Below are 22,098 nucleotides of genomic sequence, written 5' to 3' on the forward strand. Positions count from 1 at the left end.
GTCCTGGGTTCGAGCCTCGTGCTCGGCGCATAGTTGATTCCTTGGAAAAGGCTCTTTACTCACATTCTTCCACCGTACTCACGTTTAAAATGAGTACGTGGCCGTTAACAGCGTTGTCTCTGTCCGAAAAAAAAAATATTACATTGCGTAAAAATGTTAAATGTTGCTGTTGGCCAGGGTTCCCTTGTAAAGCGCTTTGAGCACATTTAGTGGATATTGCCCTATATAAAAGCTCAAAGCTCAATTGTGATACTAAGGTGCTAGAACCTGGGACTGTAAAGCATTAATTAACAAAAATGAATAAAATAGCTTCAAACCAAAGAACAAAACAAAACAAAACAAAAATGATCAAAATACCAAACATGGAATGTTTCGGAATATTTAACTATGGTTGAATAGCTTAACTCACTCAATCCTAACCCTAGAGATTTTTGCTACTCTTCAAAACTGAAAAAATGCATTAAAAATGAGCATTTTCATAGATATTTTTATTCAACTACCATTAACCTGTAAAAACTAAGAACATTAGCCTTGATACTACGCCTATAATTTATTCGTCTCAGAAAAATTATAATTAAATAGGCTTGGGGTAAAAGTAACCCGGGTATAATACGGATATAGTCGATGTTAGGGTTGAATACGCTTCAACAGTCATGACGTCACTTCCCTCGTAATGACGCATGGTAACTTAGTAACTGGCTCTAAACTATCGGAACTATGGCGGAAGACCTTATAAAATAGTTCTCCGACGAGCATAAAAGCGTATCCAGATGAAACAAAAAACATTATAAATCTGATCCTGTTTTGACTTTAACAAACTCTGATCACAAGATATGAAAACTAGCCAGCACGAAGAATAAAAAGTACAGATTTTCTTTGTTCAGAACCAAGATGGCCGCCGTTGCTGGGCGACGTGACATCAGACTACTGAATCCAATTAGTAAACTCACTCAATCCTAGAGATTTTTGCTGCTTTTCAAAATTGGAAAAAAATGTATTAAAAATGAGCATGTGGATAGTTTTATTCAACAATCAGTAACATTCATAATCTAAATACCTTAGCTTTGATACTACTATTTGTTTCAGAAAAATGTAATAAATAGGCATGGGGTAAAAGTAACCCCGGGTATACTACGGATATAGTCGATGTTAGGGTTGAGTGAGTTAAGGATATTCGCTTTATTCTGTGCATCGGCTTAGTAACCAAGCGAACGCTTATTTTTGTTTACATTCCAGGATCCTATTACTATTATTATTATTATTATTATTATTATTATTATTATTATTATCTACCGAAAAGACGACGGGAACTGTTGTCCGTTCCATAACCCGTGCGCATGCGTTGACGTTAATCTTCACATCCTTCTGATGGATTTTATTTTAACTCTCTCCTTACCGGCCATTTTCCGGATTTTCCCCAAACCGTCACGAGTCACACCCAACCTATACAAAAATATATTTTATTTCACTCAAACACATAAGCTGTTAGTTCTTGCTTTACGAGTTCTTCAACACAGTGTAAATATACTTTAACTATAGTAAACATTTTTGTTCAAATATTAGTATGAAGTACAAAAAAAATCAGAATAAGAAAAACCTAACGAATGTGACGATTTTCCTATGAGTGGTAAGGAAGGGGTGATAAATGGCTCGACATTAAGCCGATATTTTTTCACCGGTTTACAGTACCATACTTTGTGATTATTCTTCTTTACGATCTATATATATGTATTTAAAAAACGAAGGATCTCGGATGAGGCAAAATTTTGATGGTTTACAATAAACTGTTATACACAGTGAATTATGTTATGATTACGATCGCTGACCTCCCCACAGACTTGACCAGGGGTTTACTTATCGCGAGATCCATGTGCACTACTCACTAACATTGTCACTTTGACTTGAATTAAAAACGACACAGAAAATTGTACAGTTCGTACACACTTAAAATAAACAATCGTTACATTTTAAAAGTAAAAAGCCCCTCCGCCCCCCCCCCCCTCGCCATCAACTTTTAACATATGGATAGTACACGCTTGGCTAAGAAGCTCATAACATTGCCATCCGGAAGTAAAACGGATCAACACACAAAACTGTGTGTACCCATGAACGTTTATAGTCTGGTTAATACAGTTCAGTGAGCATTACTCATAAACGCGGATGGCAAAAAAAAAACAATAACAAAGACCTGAATGACGTCATCTTCGAACTATCTATACTTTTTTCGTGTACTATTGTAACGGGGGCGATCTATATTCATGGATATTTCTTAACAAATGTAAACACGCTGCTTTGTTTACAAATGTTATAAACATACCCGTGTGTCAAGCTGAATCAAATGACCAATCGTATGTTAGATATTTAAAAGCTGTAAACACTTTTCACTAAGTGGGTCATTTTGAGCACATTTTGTAATGTGAACAATGACCTCGAGCACATGGAAAGCTAATATTAATACAAGATCATTCCCATTGTATGCCCCTTCACACCTAACGTTCTACCGGTCGGTATACCGGTAACGACAAACCGTTTAGCCATCAATATCAAAAATATCACTCCGACCTTAAAACAAAATACATATTTGAACTCAGCAGGTCCAAATTAACAATGTCTACGCGTACACGCCTCGATTTAATGCTTATTAACAAAAAATACTTTTTATTTAGTTTTCGGAGTGGCTATTCGTCAGTACTGACCCCCAGGCGCTGGCACCTGCGGGTCAGTACTGACGAACAGGCACCGGCGTCTGGGGGTCAGTACTGACTAATACTATTACTATTACTAGTACTGATGCCAATTGGTCAGTTCTGACCTGGCCACGGGCGTTGACGGTACCAAAATTATGGAAAAATGCCATTTTTTAAAATAACTTGCTCTACGACAAATAAATCAGCATTTCCTGTCCCATACTAGTCGCAGGGAAGCCTTGTTTTCACTAAATCTGTTTGTCGGTTTACGTGAGATTTGTTTAATAAATATATCAATTAATTAAACAAGTGAAATTGTCCAATCCTGAGAAAAAGACCAAATTTGGTGTTGAAACGCCAAACTGGAAGCCCTATATTTCGGTTCATCCAACGCGCATGCTCACTGCACTGATGCGTGGCGCTAGAACTGAAAGTGAAAGCTCTTTCATTGTCTCGTCTTTCTTCATTCCTGTCATTTGAAATTCGGCTTGCTCGCATCTTACTGAGACATGAAAAGTAGAAAACGGTAAGGGCTGCCTGAAGCCGGTGATCGTAAAATACTAACGAAAGAGTGAAAATGAAAGGCTTCGTATGGGAACAAAACAGACAATGGACGTTTCGGGTACAAACCCTTCATTAACACAACAATACACAAATAAACGTGGAAAACAAATAAAATATAATGAAAAATAACTTTGTCGTCTGTACTCAATGGTGGTTGAGGTTGCAGTATGAATGAAATGTCAGCGTGGGTAGAGGATAGGGTGCCCCAGGGGGGTGATCTGATTGATAAGAAAAGGTCAGCGTCAGGGAACAGAATCTTCCAGAAAATAATGGAAGATAAAAGACATATAAGTAGTAGTAGTAGTAGTAGTAGTAGTAGTAGTAGTAGTAGTAGTAGCAGTAGTAGTAGTAGCAGTAGTGGTAGTAGTAGTGAGTGGTAGTAGTAGTAGTAGAATGGACAAAGTATTATAAAAGAATCGTAACAGGAAATATTAGAACACATTTTCCTCTATTTTTCTTTAAATAAAGCTATAACGAAAATATACGGGGAAAAAAAACAATAAAAACAAAATAACCCAAAGAAATAGAATGGACAACATAAAATAAAATAGAATCTTACGGTGGCTTGAAATAACGAGTCATATCGTTGCCCCAACGGCATCTAACGCGTTAGAAATCAAACTTATCTAGGTGACCAGGTGTTACTGTGTGCCATCGGATAAGTTGGCCCGAGAGCCTGGAATTTTAATTGTTTTTTTTTTTTAAATGGTATACTTTTGGAAGTGACGAATAAGTGCGAAGAGGTCTTTGCACTGACGAACAGGTCCGATGTTCGTCAGTGCCATAGCAATCTAGAGACGTGCAGTTCGAGCGACCGTGGCCAAAAAAATCTGGAAGGCCCATGGTTTTTTTTGAACTGGGGGAAGGGGCGAGAGTTGAGTTACCTCGGTTACCTGCATGATATGGCATTAATTACATTACTCAAACACGCTCGCACGCATACCAAAGCACTAGAGTTTTAAGACTAAAACGCACACGCATACACACACACACACACACACACACACACACTTAGCATCAAGTAGTGCCATATGTCACACTTTTAAGAATTCAGTCTTGCTTGTACATATTGACCACTTGTAGTTGTGAATCGCCCTTATTCTGTTGTTCATTTTCATGGAGTGACCATTAAGTTTTGTTGTAGTTGTGAATTGCCGTTGTTTATTGCTCATTTTCCTGTACAATGGATTCGGCAATGCATTTTAAGCAAATAATAAACAATTTATCATTATTTTTTAAAATCAATAATAGCCGAAAATGCCTCGAAAATGTTCTGTTTTTGATTGCACTTCAAATTATAGACATGGCGAAAAGACAACTGTATATAAATTTCCTTCGGATCCAATTGAGAGACAAATATGGATTAATGCACTGCCAAATAAAATCGATTCGAGTGATGTTACAGACTATATGGGTATCTGTGCCAATCATTGGCATCATGATGCTCCTATAAGACGGAATCAATGTATCCTTCACCTGCTATTCCTCCAAATAAATGGCCAAATACAATACCCCTTCTTGTTTGCGAAAAACAGCACCATCTCGTCAGACATTAAATTCGATAAGTGAATTTAGAGACAGGCGTCAAGATATTGATGAGTTATCAATTTTTCTTAAGAAAGATTTACTTGAAATTACAGAAAATGAGTTGGGAAAGACCTTTAAAGATTGTTTTGTTCAAGAGATTTCCTCTCATGGTGTTGTTGGACTTTCTTCAGATTCTGAGTTTAGTCTTCATAGTCGTGCTCGGATCGGTATGGTCCACTCATTTAGTATCTACTTTACAGTTAAAGAGGTGAGCGATGATCACAGCATCAGTTCAATTCAATATGAGAGTTTCTTTGGAATTAAACAAAGCCAACACCAGACTTTCTCAGATGGAACCTTAAAGCGTTGGAGTGAACTTACAGAAATACTTCGATTCTACACACTGGACTCCCAACTAGAAGGTGAGTTAACCTACTATTTTAATGTTTAAATGCGTTAGCGTCTGTAACGAAACGCTTCCGTGTAGGCGTCAGTTTACGACAGGATGTACGTCGTCGTAGTATTAGTTGTTGTTGTTATTGTAATCCCTCTGGAACAACCCTTCTTTTGTTGATACAGGTCGTATCAGATCATGCACCTATGGCCCGGAAGTTTCAATTAAACTACGTAGTGTGGGTGTTATTGTGAGAAAGGCATCAATCTTGTTTTCTCCGTAAACTTATAAGCAAAGTAGGATCCCTGTATTCTACGGGAGTGACTTTGTTATGGTATGGCTTGATTGATATCTCGTAACTATGGGGCTGACGAATTTATTTATCCTTGATATGAGGATGTCCGGTATCAGGATGGGTTGTTGTTGTCCATGATTATGGAATCTGGGGGAGTTTTAAGGAATTTCAGATGTTTACGGATATGACTAACATCCGGTTGTGTGGGTAGAATTTTGCTTCGTTTGCTTGATTTTTGCCTATAAATGCCAGAGTTTTGAGCAGTTTCTTCAGACCACTCAGCGGAGTCTTTTAGGCTCATAGTCTCTAAGCGATAACCACAGCGGAGTCTTTTAGGCTCATTTGTTTAACTCTTGTGTAGAGTTAGATTAAAGTCTTGTGTAGACTTTGTAGTGCTCAAAGTTCGAGCTGAAACACGTTTTGTGTTAACTCTTGTGTAGAGTGTGATTTAAGTCTTGTGTAGACTTTGCGGTGCTCAAAGTTTGAGCTGAATCAAGTTGTGTTATAACTCTTGTGTAGAGTTTGATTAAAGTCTTGTGTAGACTTAATTTGTGATTTCTATAATCTGTTCGGCTCTGTGAATGAGCCGTTGGAGGCTGGGCTTTAACAAGCCAACTTTAGGCTATACACTCATAGCTTGACCCTAATAGAAACTGAACATTTGCCTGTTTTATAAGTTACCTGTGAAGAACCATTTGCTTATTTTAATATCAGAACATTGAGAAACAATTGATCTGTTTATGAATACTGTGAAATCAGAACAATTTCAAGAAGAGACAAATTAACAATATTAGAACAACCTTACAGTTTTTGTTGAATATCAAGGACACTCTTTTGGCTTTCTTCTACACGTCTGGATTGTGTTTAGTTAGTTAGTTAATTATTAGTTGCCTGTATGACTGTGATGGTTGCAACCTATCTGTGAGATTGTCTGATGTGGTAGCGGTTTGGTAAAGTATTGATAATTAATTGATTTAATTATATATTTTCATATCGCTTTCATATCATATTCATCATCACACCATCTCCATCAATTTGTCATCCATCCATTTGATTTCATACTTATTACATCTATCATTTCATCTTTATATCTCATAATATCTTTGTTATATTGTAATAAAATATATCTTCATTTAGCTTCAAAACCTTTATCAACGTATTGTGTTTGGTTATTGATCGATGTCGTAGCTTGAATATAGCACACATAAACAAGGTTGCAAACTGCGCTACATAAGCATACGGTTTACGTGCGCACTTTGTGACATAATTTGGTGTCAGAAGTGGGATTCTTATTGTTGTGCATTCAAGAGACATCGCGACCAAACAATTGTTGAGACAGGTTAGGGAGTTGTTTCAAACTTGAGATAGATACTATCTTTGAGCTTAAAGCAAATTGGTATCCATTTAATGGTTATAAGACTGTCATTATACGCAAGGTGTAATACAAGTTATTCTGGTAATTTTCACTTGTTCGGTTATACGTTGTCAGTCATCTGTCATAGTGATACGGATCACTGACTTAGCGCGAAAGCGGTACTCGCGCTGTGAAGCCTCCATTGTCCCCCCTCTCCCTTTTGTAAGGAACGAAGGTGGTTGTTGGGGTAATTTGATTCCGTGTAGGAATCTGGGTGAAGATTGTGTTGGTCCCGTGTGAGGATCTGTATTAAATCATTTGTTTTGACTCTCTATGCACATATAGTAAGTCAAGGTATTGATTCTGTGTAAGAATCTGGGTGAAGATATTTTGTTGATTCTGTAATTGAATCTGGGTGAAGATTTGGTTGGTTCCGTGTGAGGACCTGTAATAAATCAGCAGTTTGATTCTATGTATTATCTGAGTCTATATAGATCAATGTTGGGTTCCATGTAGGGATCGGTATTAGTTGCCTGTTTTGATTCCGTGTAGGGATTTATATTGACGCGTATCGTTATAAGGTTACTTGTAGTACCACTTTATTCTACGTGAAAGTAACAATTACGGCAACAGTGTTGATAAACATATTGAAGTTTGTTTATTTGAATTTGAATTGGTTTGATTAATTGTCCTAGAGATGGATGTGGAAAGATTAATTAAACTTGGAGAAAAATTGGAGTTAAGGGGTGAAGATCTCCGTGCTTGGGTGACAGCCCAGTTACAAGAAGATGAAGAGAGAAAAGAGAAGGAGAGAGAACGTGCCAAAGAAGAGGAGGAGATAAGCAGAGCACGAGCTCAAAGACAAGAAGCTCTGATGGAGAAAGAGCTTGAACTGCTTAGGTTAAAGTCGGAGTGTCAGGCTTCCTCCAACAACGACAGTATGACAAGTGACATTCGATCATTTACTCATGCTCCTACTGTTAAGAGTCCTCGACTTCCATGTTTTGACGAAAACAAGGATCATATGGACAGCTATCTGCTCCGTTTCGAGAGATACGCTAAAGTCAACGGCTGGGAATGCAGGGATTGGGCAATCCAGTTGTCTGCACTTCTCAAAGGGAAAGCACTGGACGTCTGCACTCGACTGAGTGATGAAGATGCCATCGATTATGGGGTAGTAAAAGCGGCTTTATTGAGACGTTATAATCTAACGGATGATGGATTCAATGAAAAATTTAGGAAGAGTAGACCGGAACAAGGGGAGCGTTTTAGCCAGTTTGCGACTAGATTGGAGAGTTATATGGAAAAATGGATTGAGTTGTCGGGGAAAAGGAAGGACTCAGTTGCTGACATTCTGGATATGATATTGAAGGAACAGCTTGTCAGTGTCTGCGGTCGGGATTTGACGATTTTCATAAAAGAAAGACAACCGAAGACAGCAAGGGAAGTAATAGATTTAGGAGAAAAGTACATTGAAGCGCACGGTGTCGCAGGAACATTTTCCAAAAGTGGAGTGGCTCAAGAAAAATCAAAGAACGTCAATGAAAGTAGTCGAAACAACGTAATGAAGGACACTACCCGCTTCGCTAGCCAAATGGTTTGCCACAACTGTAAACGGCCAGGACATATGGCACGAGATTGTCGACAAAAGAAGCAAGCTGCTGCTGTGGTCGAGAGTCCCTTTTGTTATTACTGTCGGCGAAAAGGACACTTAATAAAAGATTGCCGTGAGAAGAAGAGGCACGAAGACAGGAAGGCACCTACCGGTATAGAACAAGTCTCCGCGATCACAGAAGATCATGAACCACAGAAATGTTTGAGACATGACAAGGTGGAATTAAAGTGCGGATGTGAGATGCCAATGATTTCTGCAGCGTGCTCAGGACATGTGCCAGTCGCACCTGTAATGCCGGTGGCCGTCGGATGGTTGAATGGGAAAAAGGTGAATGTGTTACGTGATAGCGGCAGTAGTTGTGTCATCGTCAGAAAAGGACTGATAAACAAGAGTAAGGATGACTGGAATAAAAAGGTCCTGATCTACTTGGCTAACGGAGAGGCTATTTCCGCACCACACGGTGAAGCTTATTTGGAATGCCCCTATTTTACCGGGAGATTGTCAGTCGTCGAGTTAGAATCCCCATTGCATGACGTTATACTTGGGAATATTGAAGGGGCCAAATGCCCAGGAATGCATGTAAAAACAATTACTGACGAGCAGGAATTGGGTCATGGAGATGAACTGAGCGCCGTACAAACACGAGGGCAACGTGAACGCAAGATCAAAGACTTGGTCACAGCTCCATCTATAGAGACAGGTGTAAGCGTCGACGAACTAAAGGAGAAACAAAAGCATGACATCACACTAAAAGCTGCGAGGGATGCTGCTACCAGAGGAGAGGTAAGAAACACAGGCAAGAGTAATACCAGTTGGTATGCCTATGACAGAGGTTTGCTGATCCGCTATTTTCAATCTCCAAGGGTTGAGCACGGGGATTTGGTAAAGCAAGTTGTCGTACCAAAATGCCTGCGTAATTCAGTCATGCGGTTGGCCCATGAAAGTGTACTCTCTGGACATCTCGCGGCAAAGAAAACGACAGATCGAATACTGAGTAATTTTTACTGGCCAAATATTTGGGAGGATGTCATGAGATTTTGTCAGTCTTGCGACCAGTGTCAAAGGTCAGCTCCGAGAGGAATCACCCCTAAGGTCCCTCTTACTAAAGTTCCGCTCATCGATGAACCCTTCAGTCGGGTAGCAGTGGATCTAATTGGCCCCATCATGCCGGCATCAGATAGAGGAAACCGATATATACTCACTGTGGTGGATTACTGTACGAGGTATCCAGAGGCCATTGCTCTGAAGAGTATGGAAACAGAAAGAGTAGCAGAAGGATTGGTTGACATCTTTAGCCGCACGGGAATACCTAAGGAGATGCTAAGCGACAGGGGGACGCAATTCACATCAGACCTGATGAAGGAAGTATGCAGACTGCTCTCCGTAAAACAAATCACTACTAGTCCTTATCACCCACAAGCCAATGGGCTTGTAGAGAGATTTAATGGAACTTTAAAAGGAATGCTCAAGAGGTTGGCTGCAGAGCGACCCTCAGACTGGGACAGATACATCAATGCTGCATTATTTTCATACAGGGAGGCTCCTCAGGAATCTCTTGGTTTCTCTCCGTTTGAGCTCTTATTTGGAAGGCCTGTGAGAGGACCGATGAAAATATTACGGGAACTATGGACCGAAGACATAGAAGACCCGGATGTGAAAACGACGTATCAATACGTAGTCGATTTAAGGGAAAAGATAGAGAATACTGTGAAGGCAGCACACGATAACCTGCAGTATTCATCCTCGCGTTACAAGGCACATTTTGACAAAAAGGCCAAAGTAAGGTCATTTGAAAAGGGAGATAAAGTATTGCTCTTACTGCCCACGAAACATAACAAACTGGAATTGAAGTGGCAGGGTCCTTTTGAAGTGAAAGATGTCACGGGTCCGAATAATTACGTCATTAATATAGACAACACCAGAAGGACATACCACGTCAATTTGCTGAAAAGGTACTACGTGAGAGACGTGGAGAAGGAGAATGAAGTCGGTGTTCTTCAATGTGCCGTGGCAGCGGTTATCGAAGATAACGATGGTGATGGAGAAAAGGTTCTTCCTCGGATGGAATTGCCTGCTCTGAAACAGACTGAGACCAAAGACGATGTCATCCTGCATGAAGGAATGAGTCCTCAGCAGATAGGTCAATTGCAGGGCATGCTCCAGGATTTTGATGACGTATTGACCGATGTGCCAGGACGCACGAATAATTACATCTACGACATCCGTTTGACGTCGGATTGTCCAGTCAGAAAGAAACCATATCCCGTGCCTCAAGCATTAAAAACCACATTAAAAGAAGAAGTGAAGGCCATGCTTCGCGCCGGGATAATCGAGCCATCGGATAGTCCGTATTGTTCGCCATCTGTCGTTGTCAAGAAGAAGGACGGAACCATTCGTTATTGTGTGGACTTCAGATCCCTTAACAACATTACGGTGTTCGATGCGGAACCAATGCCTAGACTTGATGATCTGTTTCAAGAAATTGGGACATCATGTCACTTTGTCTCAAAGATTGATTTATCCCGTGGATTCTGGCAAATTCCATTGTCAGACAGGACCAAGGAGGAAAACGGCATTTGCAACAGAGTTAGGACTGATGCAGTTTACTGTAATGCCCTTCGGACTTCAAGGGGCGCCCTCCGCGTTCTCGCGGATGATGAGAAAAGTCGTTGGTGGACTTCCCAACGTGAAAAACTACATCGACGATATTCTCATTCACACTGCAACATGGGATGAACATTTAAAAACGTTAAGGACAGTTCTTCAAAGGTTGCGTGATTGCGGCTTGACGGCGAAACCGTCAAAGTGCCTGCTTGGTTTCCCGGAGGTGGAGTTTTTAGGCCATTCTATTGGTGGAGGGAATTTAAGGCCAACCATGGACAAGGTCAAATCGATCCAAGAGGCAAACTTACCCTCGAACAAGAAACAAATGAGAAGTTTTCTTGGGCTGGCATCATTCTACCGACGTTATGTGCCAAACTTCTCAGCAGTGGCAGCTCCCCTGACAGACGCGACAAAGAAAGGCATGCCCAACAGAGTGATTTGGGACGAACCACAGAAGAGAGCCTTCCAAACGCTGAAAAATATGCTTACATCGGATCCCGTGTTGCGCCTTCCAGATTATGATAAGCCGTTTATTTTATCTACGGACGCCAGCGACACAGGATTAGGTGCTGTGCTATCTCAGGAGCATGATGGAGTCAAATATCCAGTTACCTATTTAAGCAGGAAATTGTTACCGCGGGAGCAGAGGTACTCTGTTGTTGAGAAGGAATGTCTGGCCGTAGTTTGGGCTGTGAAAACACTAAATGTGTATTTCATTGGTAAAGAATTTATAATTGAAACTGATCATGCCCCACTTCTGTATCTGAACAGGGCGAAATCAGAGAATGGGAGACTGATGAGGTGGTCTCTCTTGCTTAATCAATACCGATTTGTCCTACGTTCCGTAAAAGGGAAGGATAATCATGGTCCAGATTATTTATCGAGATCGATGTGATCTTGAGGCATTTCGATGATCTAACTAAATGTTGTACCAAATTTAGTCTTAGGGGGGAGATATGTAACGAAACGCTTCCGTGTAGGCGTCAGTTTACGACAGGATGTACGTCGTCGTAGTATTAGTTGTTGTTGTTATTGTAATCCCTCTGGAACAACCCTTCTTTTGTTGATACAGGTCGTATCAGATCATGCACCTATGGCCCGGAAGTTTCAATTAAACTACGTAGTGTGGGTGTTATTGTGAGAAAGGCATCAATCTTGTTTTCTCCGTAAACTTATAAGCAAAGTAGGATCCCTGTATTCTACGGGAGTGACTTTGTTATGGTATGGCTTGATTGATATCTCGTAACTATGGGGCTGACGAATTTATTTATCCTTGATATGAGGATGTCCGGTATCAGGATGGGTTGTTGTTGTCCATGATTATGGAATCTGGGGGAGTTTTAAGGAATTTCAGATGTTTACGGATATGACTAACATCCGGTTGTGTGGGTAGAATTTTGCTTCGTTTGCTTGATTTTTGCCTATAAATGCCAGAGTTTTGAGCAGTTTCTTCAGACCACTCAGCGGAGTCTTTTAGGCTCATAGTCTCTAAGCGATAACCACAGCGGAGTCTTTTAGGCTCATTTGTTTAACTCTTGTGTAGAGTTAGATTAAAGTCTTGTGTAGACTTTGTAGTGCTCAAAGTTCGAGCTGAAACACGTTTTGTGTTAACTCTTGTGTAGAGTGTGATTTAAGTCTTGTGTAGACTTTGCGGTGCTCAAAGTTTGAGCTGAATCAAGTTGTGTTATAACTCTTGTGTAGAGTTTGATTAAAGTCTTGTGTAGACTTAATTTGTGATTTCTATAATCTGTTCGGCTCTGTGAATGAGCCGTTGGAGGCTGGGCTTTAACAAGCCAACTTTAGGCTATACACTCATAGCTTGACCCTAATAGAAACTGAACATTTGCCTGTTTTATAAGTTACCTGTGAAGAACCATTTGCTTATTTTAATATCAGAACATTGAGAAACAATTGATCTGTTTATGAATACTGTGAAATCAGAACAATTTCAAGAAGAGACAAATTAACAATATTAGAACAACCTTACAGTTTTTGTTGAATATCAAGGACACTCTTTTGGCTTTCTTCTACACGTCTGGATTGTGTTTAGTTAGTTAGTTAATTATTAGTTGCCTGTATGACTGTGATGGTTGCAACCTATCTGTGAGATTGTCTGATGTGGTAGCGGTTTGGTAAAGTATTGATAATTAATTGATTTAATTATATATTTTCATATCGCTTTCATATCATATTCATCATCACACCATCTCCATCAATTTGTCATCCATCCATTTGATTTCATACTTATTACATCTATCATTTCATCTTTATATCTCATAATATCTTTGTTATATTGTAATAAAATATATCTTCATTTAGCTTCAAAACCTTTATCAACGTATTGTGTTTGGTTATTGATCGATGTCGTAGCTTGAATATAGCACACATAAACAAGGTTGCAAACTGCGCTACATAAGCATACGGTTTACGTGCGCACTTTGTGACAGCGTCAGTTTTATTATCAACGTGAACATAATAATAATAATAATAATAATAATAATAATAATAATAATAATAATAATAATAATAATAATAATAAGAAGAAGAAGAAGAAGAAGAAGAAGAAGAAGAAGAAGAAGAAGAAGAAGGGAGAGGAGGAGTTGGAGGAGGAGGAGGAGGACGACGACGAGGACGATGATGATAATAATAATAATAATATTAATAATAATAATAATAATAATAATAATAATAATAATAATAATAATAATAATAATAATAATAATAATAATAATAATAATAATAATAATAATAATGATAATGATATAATGATGTTGTTGTTGATGATGATGATGATGATGATGATGATGATGATGATGATGATGATGATGATGATGATGATGATGATGATGATGATGATAAGAAGAACTATTACCCTTGTTGTGTTGCTGTTGTTTTTGATTCGTTATAGATTCACGAAATTAAAATTTTGAAATGCATTGTAAAAATAAAATTCATTGTTTCCAATCATGTATCGTCTATTTCATTATCTTCTACTTTTTTTTTCATTGCAGATGAAGAAAATGAATCCTCAATAGAGAAGTCTAAGGCTATCCAGAAATTTATAGAACGCAAGATTCAGCTCCTGAATGCTCAGAAAAATCAACGGATTTACTGTCCAGATGATTTAATTCTTGCTTTTTCGTGGTACACGAGGTCAAGAGTGCTATATTCTTCTTTACGTGGTCACCTTTATCTCCCTTCTGTCCACCCTAGGAAAAATTACACGACAAACCAAAAATGTAGCAGATTTCACCATCTATTCTAAATTTTTCCAACAGCAGGAACTACGAAGCAGAGCGTGTGTTGTGCCAAACTCTGAGTTAACAGAGTATTTTAATTCTAGGGACAGGGATGGTTTATCTTCACCATGCGAGTTGTTTTTAGAATTTTCACTCCTTTCATATTGTTTCTTTGTTAACAATAAATCAAAAATATGTAGGGCAAGATTAGCCGTAATTCTTGGCAATTTTGCAGAGACATTTGCAATCGATGTGTGTGTTCCTGTAAAGGCCTGTCCAATATATTTATGAAGAGATTTTCAATTTTCAATTCGAAGAAGCAGTCGGATAAAGGAAGATGAACAAACTGAGGTCACAGTAATTGTTATATCAGCTCTATTTCTTTGTGGATATCAATTTATCATCCTCATTATCATCATCATCATCATCATCATCATCATCATCATCATCATCATCATCATCATCATCATCATCAGTCCCACCACTACCAACATCACCGTCTTTGCAACCATCATTATATTCATCTTCATTCACCACCACTACCTCCCCCACCACCACCACCATCATCATCATTAACATTATCATCATCTTTGTCATTATCTATCAGAATCATTATTGTCAATATATATTAGCATTAGCAATCACCGCAATCACCTTCACTTTCTTCATCATTGTCATTAATATATCAGTATCATCTTTATTGCCCTCACCACCATCAATACCATCATCATCATCATCTTCACCTTCTTCATCATCCTTATCATCATCATCATCATTTTCCATCACTACCAGCATAATAGTCTTTGCGGTCATCATCATATCCATCTTTATTCACCACCACTACCACCACCATACCATCCTATTTAAATTATTAGCATCATTATTATCATTATCATCATCTTCATTCGTAGTCTATGTCACTATTTGTCAGTGTCATCATTATTGTCATCACAAGCATTAATATCACCATTATTTTCACCTTCATCATTATTGTCATTATCTATCAGCATCGTCTTTATTACGTTCACCTTCTTTACCATTGTCATTATCTAACAGCATCGTCTTTATTACGTTCACCTTCTTTACCATTGTCATTATCTAACAGCATCATCTTTATTGCCATCACCACTAATATCATCTTCATCTTCATCATATCTCCATTATCTACCAACAACAACTTTATTGTCGACACCACCATCATTGTCATCACCAACTTCACCTTCATCATAATCGTCATTATCTGTCACCATCATCGTTACACCAGTATCATCACCAGCACCATTATCTTCACTACCACAACCATCAACCTCACCAACGTATATTATCAACTGTCTTCAACATCGTCACCACCACTATCTTTTTTTATTCATATTGCTATTGAAGCAGCTTTTTGTGTCGATTATATTCTCATATTTATGCTGTGTCATCTGTAGGGGGCATAAATGAGAATTGTTCTTCAAATGCATGCAATCTTATCTAAAGCAATGTGTTTATATTGTCACTTTAAATGAGTTTTATAAAGAAATGAGCTGGGTCATCATAAAAAATCTATTTTGAATATTATCATCATCAATGTCATCCTCCTCTTCCTAATTTTCATCATCATCATCATCATCATCATCATCATCATCATCATCATCATCATCATCATCATCATCATCATCATCATCCTTATACACCCCTTTCTTGAGTATTAAAATATATTTCTGTAGTTAGTCTTATTTAATGTATTTATAATATTTGTATATAAATATAATGTGTGTGTGTGTGTGTGTGTGTGTGTGCGCGCGTGCGTGTGTGAGTGTTTTTGTGTGAGTGTTTGTGTGTGTGTGTGTCTATTTTGAATATTATCATCATCAATCTCATCCTCCTCTTTATCATCCTCATCATCATCATCATCATCATCATCATCATCATCATCCTTATACACCCCTTTCTTGAGTATTAAAATATATTTGTGTAGTTAGTCTTATTTAATGTATTTATAATATTTGTATATAAATATAATGTGTGTGTGAGTGTTTGTGTGTGTGTGTGTGTGTTTGTGTGTGTGTGTCTATTTTAAATATTATCATCATCAATCTCATCCTCCTCTTCCTACTCTTTATCACCAATACCATCGTCATCATCCTTTTACGCCCCTTTCTTGAGTATTAAATTTATTTGTGTAGTTAGTCTTATTTAATGTATTTATAGTATTTGTATATAAATATAGTTGTGTGTGTGTGTGTGTGTGTGTGTGTGTGTGTGTAATTATTGTATGACTTTTATTTGAAAGAAGTTAAATTCATCATTCTCATTATCATCGTCATCATCGCCATCTTGATATCAAGTAATTATATACTAATTCAATAAATAGTAAACATCTATTATTAATATTCTCTGTATGAAACTGAACTAATTATTGGCCTGCCGTTGCCTACGTATTAACTAATTTGAAACATTGTAAAATACAAACTATTATTATTATCATCATCATATTCGTCGCTGATACCATCATTTCTTTTGATCCTCTCTCTCTCTCTCTCTCTCTCTCTCTCTCTCTCTCTCTCTCTCTCTCTCTCTCTCCCACTCTGTAAAAAAAAAAAACTATTATTATTATTATTATCTCATCTCATCATCATCTCATCTCATCATCATCTCATCATCATCATCATCATCATCATCGTAGTACTAGCACTTCCATTCAAAAATATTATCATATATTTTTATAAAATAACATTCAATTGCACTATTTTGCTTACAAATCTTATTTTATGTGTTCAACGTTTGATTCTCATTAAATGTAGAAGTTTGAGAGAGAGAGAGAGAGAGAGAGAGAGGGAGAGAGAGAGGGAGAGAGAGAGAGAGAGAGAGAGAGAGAGAGAGAGAGAGAGAGAGAGAGAGTTAAGGGCTATCAGCGGGACTCGTGGGCCTTCTAGTTTTCACGCCAGATTCCCGACGAGTCGGCATGTGTATAGATAGCATTGGTCAGTGCTGATCAATGGTGGGCGGTGGCACAGACCGAAGAGAGGTTGTCTGTGGGCGGTGGCACCTGTTGTTCAATACTGACCAATAGACACCAGGTTATTGGTCAGTACTGACCTCCAGGCACTGGCGTCTGTTCGTCAGTACTGACCCGCATGTGCTAGCGCCTGGGAGTCAGTACTGACCAATAGCCCTAGCCTTTAGTTTTAAGGTATACCGGCCGGTAGAACGTAAGGTGTGTAGGGGGCATACAATTATAACAAAATACTGGTTGTTGGAAGAAGTTGGGATTACATTACATTATCAACAGTCTTTACGTTTCACTGTTTCACGAGTTATAATGGGCATGATCTATATTACATTTCCATGTACTCGAGGTCATGGGTCACATTGGAATATGTGCTCAAAGCGACCCACATAGTGAAAAGTGTTCACAGTTTTTTAAATATCTAGCATCACGATTGGTCATTTTGTTCAGCGTTTATGTGTGTAGGGAGCATTATCCTTTATTGTCCCATCATGTTAGAAAGAAAAAAAAATTCTGCTTTTGTGTGTGTGTGTGTGTGTGTGTGTGTGTGTGTGTGTGTGTGTGCGTGCAGTGTTAGTCATCAAATTAGACCTCCCACCTACCACTACCACCTAAAAATAACAAGGGAACAGCAATATTATTAGCATTACAATCAAAAATTGAATTTTGACTACAGCCCACCCCCCCCACCCCCACCCCCTTAATAAATAAGGGGAAAATACGACATCATACCCGCTTAGAAACGGACTGCCCTTTTTGCAAAGTTGATTTAAATTTTGAATTTAAAAAATTCAAATTGATCAAACTTTTCTTGACCAAAACGGTTCAATGTTTCATTTTCACACTTGATTGTCGACATCGGCTCGGAAAGGGGGGCCTGTGGGGTTTTTTTTTACTATCTAACTTCAACTTTTGGTTGCTGTGGTGAGATAATGTAAGGTAAGAAGCGTTGTTAAAAGGAAGTGACGTCACGACTAAGGAAATTCTTTTGCAGCCCAGAAAAAATTTCAAGTTGAGGTTGTTTCAGACCGGAGTGGTACAAAAATTCGTATGAATATACGAATTTTTGGCTCCAGATACAGAGCTGCATTGGTCTTTTTGACTCATATTTTGTTGAAAAGGAAAGTTTAGCTCCTTAGAACATATAGATAGTTCGAAGATGACGTCACTCATGTTTTTGTTATTGATTTTTGCCATCCGCGTTTATGAGTACTTCTCACTAAACTGTATTAACCAGACTATAAACCTTCAAGGTTACACACAGTTTTGTGTGTTGGGCAGTTTTACTTCCGGATGGCAATGTTGTGAACTTCTTAGCCAAGCGCATACTATCTATACTATTCAGGACTTTGAAGCATTTCCGAACCATGATGAGAACAAATTGTGTATTTGTAAAGCTATTTAAAGCGACTTATTCTCCCCTCCCCCCCCCCCCCCCCCCCCCCCCTTTGAAACTACGAATTTTTCAAAAATTCAGGGAGGCAGCTCTGGGTTGTTTAAAGTCCAAGGTCAAGGCCGTAACGAAATTTCAAGTAAAGTGAAATAAGAATAAATACATTTTGATCCATTATCAATGAATAATACATGTTATATTATGTACTTTATTAAGATCCATCTCTTGGAATCATAAAGATTTTTAGGTCCTAAGTCAATCCCGAATTTGTGTGTTTGTGTGTGTGTGTGTGTGTGTGTGTGTGTGTGTGCGTGCGTGCACGCGCGCGATACATTTGTGGAATGACACTTGCCTTAGGAATGGAACTCCTGCGTCAGATTCCCGCTCTGGAGGGCGCATAGTTGAGTCCTTGGAAAAGGCCCTTTACTCACAGCCGTTTACTGCTTTCACTTTAGTTCGACAGGTAAATTTTGCCGGACGCTAGTTCATAACAGATGGCGAGTCACGGCCTGTGCCGAAAGGGAGACTGAGCAATTTTTCCTATTTCGATGATTTTTTTCTCAAGTTCAAAGTAGCGTAGTAAAGATGCTATTAGATGTAGCAATAAGATATTTTAGAGTCATAACAAGTGGTTTACATACTTTTATTTGATATGATTTTAGTAGATCATTTGGGATTAGATTTTATAGGAAATAACAATAAAAATGGGTCAGAAATTTTAATTACTTCAAACGATATAATCAAAAATTACATAGTTATCTGAGTTTATACAAATAAATGAGAAATACTGCAATAATCATCAATATTCACAGAGTAGAAATATATAATCAAAGTCGTTTTGTAATGAAGCATTGTTGAGATATCCGCTCACCTGTACAGCAATATCCTTTTATGACAGCAATAAAAAAAAATTCGTGATCACCGAATTGTAGGGGTTTGTTGATCAAATGATCAAAACGAACTGGTTTTAGTAATGGCAATTGACAATTCTTAGGAAAAGATATGTTATATGCATTCCTTTGACGTTTGTATAGATGTAAACTATATAATAATAATAATAATAATAATAATAATAATAATAATAATAATAATAATAATAATAATAATAATAATAATAATGATGACGATAATAATTACAATAATAATAAGGATAACAATAATAATAATAATAATAATAATAATAATAATAATAATAATAATAATAATAATAATAATAATAATAATGATGATGATGATGATGATGATGATGATGATGATGATGATGATGATGATGATGATGATGATGATGATGATGATGATCATTTTCATGAAAATAATATAGTGGCTATCACCTAAACGCCTGCTAATTTTGGAAAAACGCATTAATTTCTCTTTAAAATAGCTTTCGAAATGCCCGTTTAAAAAAAAATGGAATTCGCCTATAATATGTCCCCCTGACAGAAAGGAATTAAAAATAGAAAGAAAGAAAGAATAAAGAATTTTACTGAATCATTTGCGGCCAAAGAATTGACTCATCGCCTCCGAGAGTTTTATTTAACTTCCCAACGCCCCAAAGTACTATCATTCATTCAATATAATTTACTCCTCCCCACTCCACGCTCTCCAGCACTGTCCTTCCATGTCCCTCCAACCGCTTTCTTTCCATGGAGCGTCCAATCAGCTTTTTACAATTGCCCATTTCCAATTGGCTGCTGAATAAGGACAATTCTAATTTCAATTGTCCACCACTCGGTCATCAGCAAAGTCAAGAAAGCTCCTCCTACTCAAATCACACATACCCACGAATATGATAGGCCTTGTAGACCAGTCACTGGTCTTTGATGTTACACAACCATCCGCCAGCTTTGATCACATCGCTTTTGATGATGTCACTCAATATCTATCTTCTTCTCTCAACCCCGTTGACTGTACCACGAGTCAACATAAAAGAATGTCGCGGTGAGGTGCGAATCGTGAAGATGGAATGACGTAGCTGTGTTAAAGTTATAGGTTCAAAGACGACCAGATAGCTAATACTATTTAAAATGGAAATTTGTTGAAAACGGTCTGCTTATTGAACAACCAAAGCATCGTGGATAACAGAAATGATCATTGTGAATCAGTTGAAACACGTGATATCGATGTAATACTAATACTAGTAATAATCATAAAATATCAGTGTATTTATCTTACTCTTGATCACCACTGTAATAATAACAATATTATTATTATTGTTAATAATAATAATAATAATAATAATAATAATAATAATAATAATAATAATAATAATAATAATAATAAATAATAATAATAGTTGTAGTAGTAGTAAAAAATAAATAATATCCATTTTTTGACAATAAAAAATCGCGATAAACGCATTGAAAAGGACGGAAAGGGGGGGGGGGATTAATGATCAGATAATCAAAATGAACTGTTATTTTAAAATAAATTGACAATCATAGGTAAAAATAAGTTATAAGTATTCCTCTGAACTTTGTATAGATCTTAACATATTTTTATACTTTTTATTAACATACGTAAAACCTCACGATTATTTTAAGGAACAGCATCTAATTAATCAACCAACGTTCTGTTTTCTTTTTTTTTCACCGGTGGAACTTCACTTGCTAATTCTGGAGCAGTTTGCATGAAATGTTTTTTAACCACATATCTCATTTGAGCCCTTTCACAGCTTATTCGGCAGAGTCCATTTGCATTGAGACATTGCTTGTTTTCAGTATGACCATTCATCTGAGTAAAGAAAAAAAAATCATTAGTTATTATTGATATTGATGATGATGATGATGATGATGATGATGATGATGATGATGATGATGATGATGATGATGATGGTGATGTTGATGATGATGATGATGATGATGATGATAATAATAATAATAATAATATGAAGAAGAAGAATTGTAATAATAAGAGTTATAATAATATTATTGATTGTTAGTAATAATACGATAGTGATCGCCTAGATGCCTGCTAATAATAATAACGTAATAATTTTCCTTTAAAATATAGTTCTAAATGCACGTTATTCAAAATGGAATCCGCCTATATACCCACTCTGAAATATTTTTAGCAAAAATAAGATAGAGAAAGAAGTTTACTGTAGCATTTGCGGCCAAAAAATTGATTTATCACCGGTCTGCGAGAGTCTTATTTGACACCTAGACAACGCCCCAAATTACTTTCAATTCATTTCAAATTTACTCCACCTCTCCAGAAATTTCATCCCATAACATCCAAACTGCTTTCTATCCATGGAGTGCCAATCACTGGCTGCTGAAAATGGACAATTATAATTTCAATCGTCCACCAGTCGGTCATCGGCAAAGTCAAATAAGCCCCTCCCACTCAAATCACATATCCCCTCGAATGCTCGGCATTGTAGCGCAGTCCACCGGGCTTTTGAGGTTACACAATCATCCGCCACCTTTGAT

The 22,098-nt window shown here is 37.6% G+C and overlaps 2 protein-coding genes across 2 annotated transcripts in view; one reads left to right on the forward strand and one right to left on the reverse strand.

Annotated features, from left to right (window-relative positions):
- The window catches only part of LOC144981120 (carbohydrate sulfotransferase 15-like), a 108,132-nt gene that overhangs the window by 33,442 nt on the left and 52,592 nt on the right, over window positions 1-22,098 (reverse strand). The window lies entirely within an intron of this gene.
- Window positions 7,289-11,172, forward strand: LOC144955940 (uncharacterized). Its single transcript, XM_078886200.1, has one exon. The coding sequence runs from the start codon at window positions 7,519-7,521 to the stop codon at window positions 11,170-11,172; it is 3,654 nt and encodes a 1,217-aa protein (XP_078742326.1). The 5' UTR covers window positions 7,289-7,518.

The sequence above is a fragment of the Berghia stephanieae genome, chromosome 10 (genome assembly GCF_034508935.2).
Source record: "Berghia stephanieae isolate SIO BIC M18660-M18661 chromosome 10, UCSD_Bste_1.3, whole genome shotgun sequence".
NCBI classification, from domain to species: domain Eukaryota; kingdom Metazoa; phylum Mollusca; class Gastropoda; order Nudibranchia; family Aeolidiidae; genus Berghia; species Berghia stephanieae.

What these genes read in the sequence shown, in the direction of transcription:
- LOC144955940 (XM_078886200.1), top strand. Translation starts at nt 7,519, where the DNA reads ATGGATGTGGAAAGATTAATTAAACTTGGAGAAAAATTGGAGTTAAGG.